The 12,749-nt window shown below is 38.8% G+C and overlaps 1 protein-coding gene across 1 annotated transcript in view; it reads right to left on the reverse strand.

Moving 5' to 3' along the window:
• Positions 1–2,079: 2,079 nt before the first annotated feature.
• The window catches only part of DHX36 (DEAH-box helicase 36), a 50,628-nt gene continuing 39,958 nt past the window's right edge, over positions 2,080–12,749 (reverse strand). The window contains exons 20-25 of the mRNA XM_023621144.2: positions 12,041–12,124; positions 9,302–9,401; positions 9,122–9,212; positions 6,500–6,620; positions 5,639–5,791; positions 2,080–5,242 (exon numbers count right to left, since the gene is read on the reverse strand). Of these exons, the coding sequence (XP_023476912.1) occupies positions 5,057–5,242; positions 5,639–5,791; positions 6,500–6,620; positions 9,122–9,212; positions 9,302–9,401; positions 12,041–12,124 (735 nt within the window). The 3' untranslated portion in view covers positions 2,080–5,056. The remainder of the gene's footprint in view (positions 5,243–5,638; positions 5,792–6,499; positions 6,621–9,121; positions 9,213–9,301; positions 9,402–12,040; positions 12,125–12,749) is intronic.

The following is a 12,749-nucleotide window of genomic DNA, read 5'->3' on the forward strand; positions in this document are numbered from 1 at the left end:
GATGAACACAACTGATACCTGTTTTAGCAAGACTGACAAAAAAAGAGAGGCGACTACCAGTGTCAAGAATGAAACGGGAATCATTACAGCTTCCTCAGACATTAAAAGGATAGGGGGACAGTCAAACAACTTGACAGGCTGAAATCAACAGCTTAGATAAAATGGGCCAATGCACTGAAAACCACAAACCACCAAAACTCTGAATAGTCCTGTAACTACTAAAAAGTTCTGAAAAAGAAGTATGGTTTCACTGGAGAAATCTCCCAAACATTTAAAGAGTTAACACCAATTCTGCACAATCTCTTCCAGAAACTAGAAGAGGAACTCAACACTTCCCAGCTTTTTTATGAGGCCAGCACTACTTCACAAAAAGAAAACTGGAAACTGGTAACCTTCATGAACACGGAGGCAAAACCTTAAAATATTCAATGCAGCAATATGTAAAATCATATTCAGCAACACATAAAAAGAATCACAGACTGCAGCCAAAGGGGGTTTATTCCAGGAATGCAAGACCAGTTCAAGATCTGAAAACCAATCAATGTAATCCACCATCCTAACAGCTGGAAGAAGAAAAGTACCGACAGGGTCATACCAACCGATGTGAAAGAATATCTGGAAAAAGTCAAAATACTTGGGAAAACTCTCAGTAAACTACAGTTTGATCACCTCAGACATTCTGCTGACCTTCAGTTGTTGAAAAAACATGATTTTATACCATTTTAAGTTTTATTACTATGAATGTCTATTTGTCAAGTTAGAACATGCCTTATGCAAGTTTGTTAAATCGATGTAAAATGTTAAAATATTTAGATCTCTGGTATTCCAGGTCACACAAAAACATTTAATCATCTTTGACTTAAAATCAAAAATTGGCTTCCAGGAACAATTAAAAATAATCAAATAATTTAACAAGAGAAATAGCTGGTAAGATGGGGTGAATGGAACTATGGCAAGAATTAAGCACTGAAATACTTAAAGGCCTCCAGCGGGAAGGCCTAAAACAGAGAAATCAGGGAATCACTCTGTTTCATTAAATGGAAGCTTTGCTCAAGTGCATTTATTCCCCACCAAGTTGCCTTCATTGTGTCAGGGTAACAGAATCTACTCTGCAAGGACTCAGAAACGCACGACTGTCTTGAAAAAAATTACTTGAAAATTCATACTAGACCATTATGACATTAATCAAAATTAAGAAGCAGAAAGAGGACCACAATTGAGAAGTCATCTGCACTGCCTGCCCATCAGCCATCTCCCTGAGCCCCCATGCCTTCTCCCACACCAAGAGATGTCTCACGCCCTGTTTCTCACCTTGCGTACAACCTTTTGACACCATGACTGCCTAAATCTGATGCTATTCCCTTCTGGCACTAGGTGACAGCGGCTTAACTCTTTACACTGTACCAGCCAACTCGAGTGGCACATTTTGCCATTTCCAGTGTCAATCACTTAATTTTCTGCATCTCTGAAATCCACAAAGTGTAGTCAGATACATCCCTAAAGCCCCAATCACTTAATATATGAAGTGGAAAATCAAAACACAGTAATATGTAAGACGACTAAAGATGCACATGAAATATGCTCACCACTAATCATTTATAGAAACACAAATTAAAACCACAATGAGCTATGACTCCACATCCACTAAAGGCTCCAATTTAAACAAAACGAACAACTGAAAATACCAAGTACTGGCAAGGACTGGAAACACTTGGAACCGTCATGTGTCGCTGGTGGATGTGTAAAATGGCGTACATACTGCAGAAACCAGTTTGGCAGTTTCTTATAAACATACCTACCAAATGACACAATCCTAATCATAGGTGTTTACCCAAGATAAAAATGAAAACAGACTGTCTAGACACAAGACTTGTATATACATGTTCAGAGCAGCTTTATTTATAATAGCAAAAACCTAAGAATCACTCAAAGGCCCATCGACTGGTGAATGAATGAGCGAGCCCTGGGATGACATAAGATACGGTGCCACTGAACAATGAAAAAGGAACTGCTGATGCCTGCAACAACATAATGTCCCAGAAGCATCACGGTAAGTGAAAGAAGCCGGACACGAAAGACTGCAGATGATTTCATTTATTTGAAATTCTAGAAAAAGCAAAACTGGGGACCAAAAGCAGATCAGTGGCTGCCAATGGGTAGATATGGGGCAGGGGACTGACTGCAAAGGGAAGTAGGGAAATTTTTAGGTGATAGGAATGTTCTCTATCAAGACTGTGTCGGTAGCGATTACACAACTTAATACATTTGACAAGATTCACAGAATTATACACTTAAATTGGCTAACTTTATTATATATAAAATAATACATTAAAGCTTAAAAAGCAGGAAAATAGATCAAAATGTAGCAATGGTAACATGCTTTTTTTTCTATGTTAAACTGAAACCATGTGATCACAATTACTTAAAAATAAACATACACAAACAGAGCTAAGTGAGTGGAAGGAAAATTACCAGACTTTGACTAGGGGCACTAAAATAAACTTCTAAAGCTTATCTATAGTTCAGTAAGAAGAGAAAATCACTTGTAATAATTGGCGTAAATCTATCTAGAGCTTTTGCCCAAGTTAATGAATTAGGAAGGTGTCACATGGGCTCACTTTTCAAAGACATTTTTTAAAGATTATTCAGTCGTTTATTTCTTTTTTTCTTCCATAAGTTTCTGTTTCAGGGTTATTTTTTCAAGAGTTATCCTTGGTATCACTCAGAATGGTGAGGCAAATAGACTTTCCTCTTAATGTCTTATTCTTAAAAAGCACCAAATAATAGTTCTCAGACCTCGAATACATCTTCCACTCAGTAATACCTGTTTTTGTAAACAAAAGAAACAGAATGTAAATAGCACCTTCGATTAAACTCTGCATCCTGATCAGCTGTAGAGAATCATGAATCGGGGGTGACAATAACTGCTTCAATGTCCGAATAGCTCATCTATTCAACAATTCTTTAGGAATACTTCACCCATTTATATGGAGATACAACATCGGTTTATGAACATGGAAAAAAATAACTGGTAATCTGTCTTTACAGATTTTTTAAATGCGTTCTGCCAGGACCATTTTGGCCAAGTAAGTGAATTGAAACTGGATAGAAAAAGCAAGAAAAAAAGCACAAACGTAAACAGTCTTAGAAAACAAATAGGACTTCATGGTCCCCTTGAGTTCAGGGGCAAAACTAACAGGCTGCAATCTTGTGACGTGACTCAAGCTGACAATGCAGGGAGAAACAGATCACTTGGGAGACCAGCCAAGAGAACGGGCTTGGGACACAGCACCTTCAAAACAAGTTGGACACACATGCCCGGAAATGGGAGCAGAGCCCAAGCCAGGCTGTCAGCAGATGCTCACAGCACTGTCAGCAAGTCCCATGCACTGTCCAATACTCTTTTCCTTTGGCTTCTTCACACTTTATTGGAAGGCAAGATGAAAGCTGTAGTTTTTAGGGTGCAGTGGGATGTTCTTCCTGTGTTCTTTCTGCAGGCTGCCCAGTACTAACCATTTTTACATCTTTTGTCAGACATATGGGTCAAACCGTTAGATCACAAAATACACGGTAGAGAGAGGCCTTGGCAGACAACACCAACGATGGACAGTATGTTTCAGGTAACATGCTTTCTGCCAACTCATACAAAAGACGCTACTAACAATGGCTAGAACAACAAAGGCCTAACTGAATCAAAACCGGACCAGGAGTAGAGCGGTCCCAGAGCTGCACAATTCAGCATCTCACTGGCACGATCACGGACTGGGTTCCACGTTCCCAGGAGGCAGTCCTGTGATCCTAAGACAGTGGCAACAGCTCTGTGGGCCAGATTCAGACACGACCATGTCCAAAGAAGGGGCGCAGGAGTTGCTCTTCTCAGCTTCTGCCAGCGAGGGAACCTTCCTCCGACATCCCACTGGAGATCTCAGCTGCCAATAGCCAGCACAGGCTCACACACTCACGCCTCATCAGCCGCTAATAAAGGGGGTAAGATCATGCACAACTGGCTTAGAACAATCCGGTTCACTCTTGGGGAAAAGCGTCCAACATCCCTGGGCACAAGGCTGTGCAAGCAAGATGGAAGGCGCCAAAGGGCTGCTGGACAGCAACCAGGAGGATTCGCCACAACCTGATGGGGCTGAAAATACACTGTGTTACAGGAGCTTCCACTGGCTGAGGGTGAACCAGCACTCAGAGCATGGAAAAAAGTGTAATTTAGTGGACTGTTATCAAAAAAACTATTTCAGGGACACACAATAACTAAGATATAGTGAGCACACTCTACATCCCAGACACTTGTCTATGCACTTAGATATATTAACATATTTAATCTATATAACTGTGACCTGTATTTTACAGGTAAGGATAAAAGAACAGAGAGAGGTCGAGTATCTTGCCCAAAACTTGTAGGAGGTGACAGAGCTGAAATCTGGGGAGTCAGCCTCTAGACCCATGCTCTCAATCGCTACATTATGCTGCATATGGTAATGTAAAAGGGGTATGAATATATTCTAAAAAGATAAAAAACAGCAAATAAACCAAGGGATAGCTGGAGAGGTAGAAACCAAGTGAAAAAGTTAGCTGAGATTTACACGCTGTACATTTTATTAAATATTGGACTTTATTACAACAAATTAATTTACTTCTGATAGTAGTTTCATTAAAAAAATGTGGCTGTGTTGAAATTCTTACTTGACACTGCTTTTTGGTTACCATTCTATTTTTACTCAGTCATTATGGGCAGAAAAATTAATTTTTCATAATAGAACAAAATTTCTCAAGTGGTACAACACTCACTATATATAAGAGGAATATTCCCAATGTGGACACAACCACAGCAGAATATATGAGCCAAGAACATACTGTTTTTATGGTATATTTATAATAGCTACAAATAACATTGTTAACTCATGCACATTAAGTCTTTACTACCTGCTGAAGGTTTCTACTTTACACATGAAAATTACTCATGTCCCAGTGTTTGGCATCCAGCCGAAATTACACTAGGATGGAAAACGGCTGTCACACAGGCTCTAGAGACCACCACAGAACACCGTCAGCTGTAGTACCCATCCTGGAGTCGTGGCGGGAAGCTCCTGGGGGCTGCTTCCTCCTGTGTTTTTATCAAGTCTGTGATGGCAGAGAGGACGGCACAGTCCCTGGATTCAGTGTCCTTCCAGTCGACAGGACGGGGACTTTCGATCTTCTCTTGCAGAAGGATGTCTAGCTCCTTTCTTAATTCCTGAGGTTGGAGAAATTATGTATGTTCAACAGGGGCAGATGCCATCCAACAATGTAACAAATAAAAGTGACTTTAGCTGGGACAAGGAATTTCATAAGCTATTATACAAAAGACTGAAATATTTAATGAGCAACTCACTAAAGTGTGGTTATTAGTAGCCAACTGAAGTATAGTAAAGTTAAAAAATTCCATCACACCTAGCCATTCAGAATGGTTGGTCTGTAACTACCTCAAAAAACAATCTGGAAAAACTATGAATCGATTTCTCAACACTATTTGCTCTGTTGAAATAGAGCAAGAAATGTTTACTGTAACATATGTAACATTTGAAACGAAACCACAAGGCCACACACTAACTTGTAGGTAGACTCAAAGGCAATCATGACAATTAGTCACCTTAACGAGATAGGCAATTCTGGCTGGAGACTGAAAGACAATCCACTCATCCACAGCAATGGTTTCCTGATCCTTATCCTTCTGGATGGAAATATCTCCTCCAAAGAACAAGAGACAGTATGGAGAAACTTCCGTGCAGTCATACAAGTATATCTACACAAGGAGAATTAAAGCCCATTAATACCATGAGGAGGCTGAAAGGACGACGGCCACACAATTCAATACCATCACCAGCATCCATCTGTTAGTGCTTTCCTTCTAAAAGAGGTGTTATCCTGCTCGTGTAACTACAGAGATTAACTCTGATGAAATACCATTTAAAATGAGCCATTCTTCATTAACTCAGAGAACACAGGAGTTTTATATTTTTGTTTCAATTCAAACAATAGCATGATTCTTCAAACAAAATATTTTCTGACAAAACCAAAACAATAAGGTAGCTAAAATTATTTTTATCTATATTTAAACAGAATCCCACTTAGTATTCTGACCAATACTTTTAAGGTATAGAGACATGTCAACAAAATTCTTTGTATAAACAACTATATACCATAAAATGCCAGTATTGCTTGAAAGCAGACTCTGAAAGAAAATTACGCAAATCAAATAACTGTCCCAATTAATTAAAATGCAACAATCCATGATGACAGACCTGCACATAAAAAGTAGAGGTGATTTGCTTTCAGGAAGTTATAACACACGTCAGGAAAAAAACCTTTATTTAAAGAGAAGTTTTATTTATTTTATGTTTAATTGTGAAATTTTATTTATAATTTTATCTACCATCATGGAGAGCACACACTTAGAAAACCACAACCAGACTGACACTCGGACGCACGCTGGTTTTCGACGCCCACTTACGCTGCTCGTGCGCATCTTCAGGTGGTAGATGAGCCAGTTGTAGTGAAACTCCGTTTGCTCCACGTTGACCGACTTCGGATGAAGAGCAACTAGTCCATCGGTTTTCGTGTAAACCTTCACCCTTTAAAAAGTTAAAATGTCATTTGTTAAAAATAATTCTGGGATATTCTAAACAATTCCAGAATCTAAAAACTCCACAGATGAGTTCAGTTTATTTTCGCAATATAAATTTACAAATTTCATTTGAGGAAAGAGGAGAATTTTATTTTAATACAACATGGAAAAGTATCAGCTAAATATGAATATTCTCTAAATCATACAACAGATCTTCTTCTTGCAGGTATAATTACTCAACATATTAGAAAGTTGACAGAATATTCCTTAATTGTGTTAATACATACTATACTCCTAAAGGATAAAGAGTGAAATAAGTATGGTATAATTCTAAGTGATTCGAACGAAGAGAATAGCCTATTTTACTGTCAGTCAAGATACTGATAAATAGCCCTCAATTTACAGAATAATTTTGTGAAATGATCAATTAAAAAATTTCACAGCTTATGCACCCAGAAAAATATAAAATAAAAAATTAGGAATTTTGTTTAAAAGAGACTTTAGCTACAAGTGATTTTAAAAAAACCTATTCTAAAATATGTTTTAAATAGTTCGTGTTCACTCAAATCCTCCAATTTCAAAACAGGAATACTTGGAAAAAATGTACTTTGACACAGCTCAGTTCAGTCTCTGCCTTCCTAGGATTTTTTCTCTGATAGTCATAAAAATTTTGCCTCAATCTGTAGTCTTTAATTAAAATTATTCAACAGGGAGATGTTTGACAGTTTATTTTTAAGCAGTCAATGGTAAATACCTGTATTAGACAACAGCATAAAAGCTGCTAATCCATTAACCCTTCCTATTTGTTTTTAAGAGCATTTTCTCATGGTTCTAGAAATTCATAATACTTCTACCAAAATCATAAATCAGAGTCATGAGTCATTATTCAGAATAAAATCAGAAATTATTTTTCTGCACCACACAGTCAATTTGACCAGGGCCATCCTGCAACCGTACATCACAAGAGCAGTAGGTGCTGGCAACCCTTTTCTGCACAGGACCAGAGAGAAGACAGTTTAGGCTTTGTGGGTGCAATGGTCTCTGTCACAACTACTCAGCTCTGCTGGCCTGGCAGGAAAGCACACACAGACAACACGTAAACGAACAGGTGTGGCTGTGTTTCAATAAAAATTCACCCAGACAAGCTTTTCACCAGTATGCCGAAATTTGCTGTCCTCTGGTCTACACCAGAACAAAGCACCAATCCAAAGAGAAGTATATTTTTTCATAAAGCCTCCTAGGATGGCAGAGGGATATATAAAATGGTTTGTCTTTCAAAGATCTCTCTGTGAAGTGTCCTGTGAAATTAGGGACAGATATGAAGAACTGGACAAAGTACTGATGTCAAAAAAGTACCCTGGGTCACTTAAAATGTGGATAATCCAGCCACCACGAGTAACATTCACGTTACCCATATACCTGAGAATAGGGCTCCCCGACCCCAGCGTCTCTGACATGTTGACGTCTGTCTTGTGGGCGCTGTCCTGTGCGGGGTAGAAGTGTAATAGCATCCCTGGCCTCTATCTGTAGATCCTGGTAGTACCCCTCAGTTTATAGCCACCACAAATGTCCCGGATGGTGCCAAGGTTGCCCCAGCTGAGAGCCACCACCCTAGAACACTGTCTGTACTTGTTTGAGGTCTATATTTTTTCATGTTTATAATCATGGAGTATCCAACTTTTCATTTAACATGAGTTCAAATACGTTGTTACTTCATAGACTGTTTTTACACCCTACTAACAGAAATGCCATATAATACGATACTATAAAACCATAATTTCCCCATTGCTACTAGAATTCTATGTTGTTTACAATACAGCTTTTAAAAAACCTTAGGAATTACTTCCTAGGACACAGTCCTCAAATTAAAATAGTCATTTATGAATGCACTGGACCAGTGCCTATTTTAATGCCTGTTGATAGGTCATTCTAATCTAGAGTGCCTTCCAAAAGGGTGACACCAATTCACACACCACCAGCCACTCGTGACTCCCAGTTTGTTTCCTCACCAGAACGAACTCATTTAGTAGGCAAAAACATGCCTTGTTGTTGTCTCCAATTACCACCGAGGCTGACTCTATCTGTATATATATTTAAAAGTTATACTTTATTTCTCCAAACAGTGAAATCACCACAATTTTTATTCAAAGAACTAAATTACAAAATTACCTGTTTTATAAGAATAGAGAAAAAAAGTCCTGAAACAAAATCTACTCTAAGCAATGTCATCAGGCACTGGTTTTTAAGAGCGGCTCACTTTTCCCACATTGACGCTGGTATTCTATCTTACTGATGTTCTCTGTGAACAGACTCGAGGTGTGCACTGTGAGGAAAGCGCTGCCTGTGTTAATACAGTCTGCCTTCCCTTAAAGGACCAAAAGTAAACAACAAGAATATGGCTCAAATATGAAGAAGAACAAATGTACAATATAAGCCCTGATGAATTAGAGGATTTCAAAAGTTTAAGGAGAGAATAACAAAGAATTCATAAAAATCTTCAATGCTTACATTTTTCTTTTTTTACCCAAATTTAGTCGGAGTTTAGCAACTTTGGGATATAAACCAGCACAGATGACAGCCTTAATTATCTTCTCATTATCTATTGGGAGTGGGAAGGTAGAGAAAAAAGTAAAATACTGATACAACAGACAGCAGCGAGAAGTTACTTACAGTGTGTCTCTGCTTTACCTGAATTGACATTAGACTCGGGATCTTTGGGATCTCGACTGCTCACAAAGCCAGCTCCCAGCAGGTGCTCAGCAAACTGCCCCTTCATGTTATGCAGCATCTAGGGAGCAATGGCAACACACAGAACTAGAACACCTTTTACACAGATTTACAGGGTTATAAGGCAAGTACTCAAATAAATTTAGCTATAAGCTTCCCCTACTATATAAAAAACTTTTGCAAAAATGTGATGTTTTAGCACAGGGGATGGTAAACTATAAACTGTGTAGAAGCCCGTTTCCGTCAGTGGCGTTTTATTAGCATGCAGCCACGGCCGTTCCTCCAGAGATGACCCAGGGGTGCTCTGCACCACCAAGGCAGAGGGAGGGAGTGCTCAACACAGACCACAGGGCCCGCAGCCGCACTCACTCACTGCCTGCTCTCTCACAGGAAGGGTCTGCTTACTGTGGGGAATAACACTGATGTTCAGGGATCTGTCCATTTTGCAAGAAGACTAATATAATTTTGAAAATTGCTCTTCACCCCGTATTTTGAAAAAAATACAGAAAAGCATAAAGAAAATAAACAACTTCCATATTTCTCCTACTGAGAATTAACCACAGTTAACTGGCACAAAAGCTTAGGACCTGTTTTTTGTTGTATTTTTAAGAAAAATCACTATTTGGGTGAAAATGATGTATGGTTCATTCAAGTAATAAAGTACAAATGAAGAAGCTTCCCTAACCGCAATACTGTCAGAAGCATCATTGCATGTGCACTGACAGAAGAATCAGATAGCAGTGCTATCCTAACTATGGGGTAACAGCATAGAAGCTGTTTTTATTAAAGTGTTCAAATTAATTTTAGTTCAATTTAAAGAAGTTAAACAAATGAAACTTAACTAGACGACTCTTACATTTCATGATCACAAGAGATATTTAATAAAGGATCCTTGTAAGCTTAAAGGAAGAGATGATGGAACATAAAGCCATCTGTACGTAAGTATATATCCCTTTTATCAACTGGGTCACTTAAGCGTCCCCACCTAATTTATCTTATAACTCACTCACTAGGCCGCCTCCTGGTTATATTACCATTATTGTTACTGTTCACGATAATAACCTTTACATTCTATTCTGAATCCTTAATTCCCAAAACTGTTTCATTGTATATTTGGACAATTTCAATGTACACCATTTAGTACGCACTCTCCATCCCTGAATTCTTTTTGATTCATCTCTTAAGGAGCATTTCACTGTCAGTGAATTTTTCAAGAACAGCTCATGGGTGCAGTAGTTCAAGTGCTTTCTTGAACACCTGTCCTTTGTCTTTACATTTGAATTAATATCTTGACTGGATATGATATTCTCAAATAACACTGAGATTCAGCCATCCTTTCATAATTATGGTTCATTTCCTTTTTTTTTGTTTCAGGGAAATGTTCTTACACATCACTGAATACATTCAATCGCACTTTCACTATCCACGTAGAGGCACCGACTACCTTCAGGATAGAGGAGTCCTCTCTTCCTGTCTACAAGTTTTTTCTGTTTTAATTTTCTTTTGTGGCTACGTCTATAAACTGTGATTATCTCAAGCCCTTCTCTAAGGGCAGGAGTTTGCTTTAAGGGCTGTCCATTTTATTCCTTGTGATTCTTTTGGTCTTCCACTTGTCTTCCTAGATCTTCAGTCTCTTCATTCATCTGACAGGTGTACAGTCATGCGCTGTGTAACGACGTTCGGTCAGTGACAGACTGCATACACGATAGAGGTCCCATAATATTAGCACATACAGCCTCAGTGTGGAGTAGGCCATACCACCTAGGTTTGTGTAGGCACAAATGATGTTCTAGGATGTTCGCACAATGATGAAATCGCCCAACAACGCACTGCTCAGAAGGTATCCCCACTGTTAAGCATGACATGCCTATGCTTTCTCATCTTTGTCTTGGTGAATTCGTATTCTTACACTGTTCCAAACTATACAGAGCTGTGAGGTCTGCTGAGATGTGCTGCATTCCATTCTTTGCTTTTCATTCCTTTGGCTGTGCTATCTTTCAGAGTTGTCATGACTCTTCTTTTTGTTAATGTTTGGGAACTTTTGATGAAATATGCTAGATCCTTGATTCTTTCACCCCCTTGTAGATTTGTTAAATGTCCAGTACCAGGGTTCAAGTCACACAGAGGGTACATGTAATGAGGAAAGCAAGGATATGACTACTCCCAGTGGCATGAGATCACTTCTCCCAATCAGTGTAGGGTCTCAAGTCTGATGTGCATCTGCCCTATTTATTATTTACTTCCCTCTGTTTCACAAATCCCTCCAGGCCAGTGTTTTCTCACTGCACTGAATCAGGTAAAGATACCTACCCGAAGGTTAAAGCAAAGATACTCACCCTATTTGATATCTGAAAATAGATTTTAGGAGTGTTAGGGAAAATTTTCAGGTTGAGTCACCAAAATGGCAGCTAGAGGGTGGGGAGAGGAATGGTCCCCAAGACCCACTGTGCTTTCCTGGGGATTCTGGACCCTCGCTTCTTTGCTTAGCCATTAGTTTTTGTTTATTATATTATACATCTTTTCCTGTTCTGTTACAGTGGACTCAACAAAGATTCCTTCTATTATCCTGTATAACGATTCTCCTTCGTAAGACAAATGCACACAATTAACTTTTTGCTACAGATCTAACTGTACAGAAAAGATAACCTATATTCTCTAATCCAACACAAATGAGAATGATTTCAAAACATTCGCCATTACCTGCAGAGTGTTTGAAGACAGAAAATACTCCCAGCAATAGTCTTTTTCATGTCTGAAACCACGTCGTCTAGCTTCCTCCCAGCCCTACGGGCAAAGAAATGAAGAAAACTATCAAGATTGTTCCCCAAAGATTGCTTACTACTTTATCTTTATTTTGGTACTAATTTAACCTTCTACTAATATTTCATTTTCTTTGTAAAAAATTCAAAGAATTTTGAAATTTACAAACTAAAAACACACAAAGTCCCCATGATCCTAATCAGAGATTACCACTACTGAATTTCCAGAGCTTTATACAAATAAGTACCAGTTCTATAGTAATATATTGTGTATTTCACATAAAATGGCATCATCCTTTACATATTAATCAAAAAGAGTACTCTGTGGAGCCAGCCCTGATGGCCTAGTGGTTGCTCCACTTTGGCAGCCCAGGTTCGGTTCCTTGGCGTGGAACACACCACCCGTCTGTCAGCAGCTATGCTGTGGCGGCGGCTCCCACAGAAGAACTAGAAGGACTTACAACTAGAATAAACAACTACATACTGGGGCTTTGGGGAGGAGGGAAAAAAAGCCAGGAAGATTGGCGACAGATGTTAGCCCAGTGAATCTTTCCCAGAAAAGAAAAAAAAGTACTCTGAGGAACAAATTGCAGTGCCACATATTTCCAACTTTACAGATTTTTTTTTTAGCTAAAGAAGGGGAAATGGAG

This window comes from Equus caballus, chromosome 16 (genome assembly GCF_041296265.1).
Source record: "Equus caballus isolate H_3958 breed thoroughbred chromosome 16, TB-T2T, whole genome shotgun sequence".
Taxonomy (NCBI): Eukaryota; Metazoa; Chordata; class Mammalia; order Perissodactyla; family Equidae; genus Equus; species Equus caballus.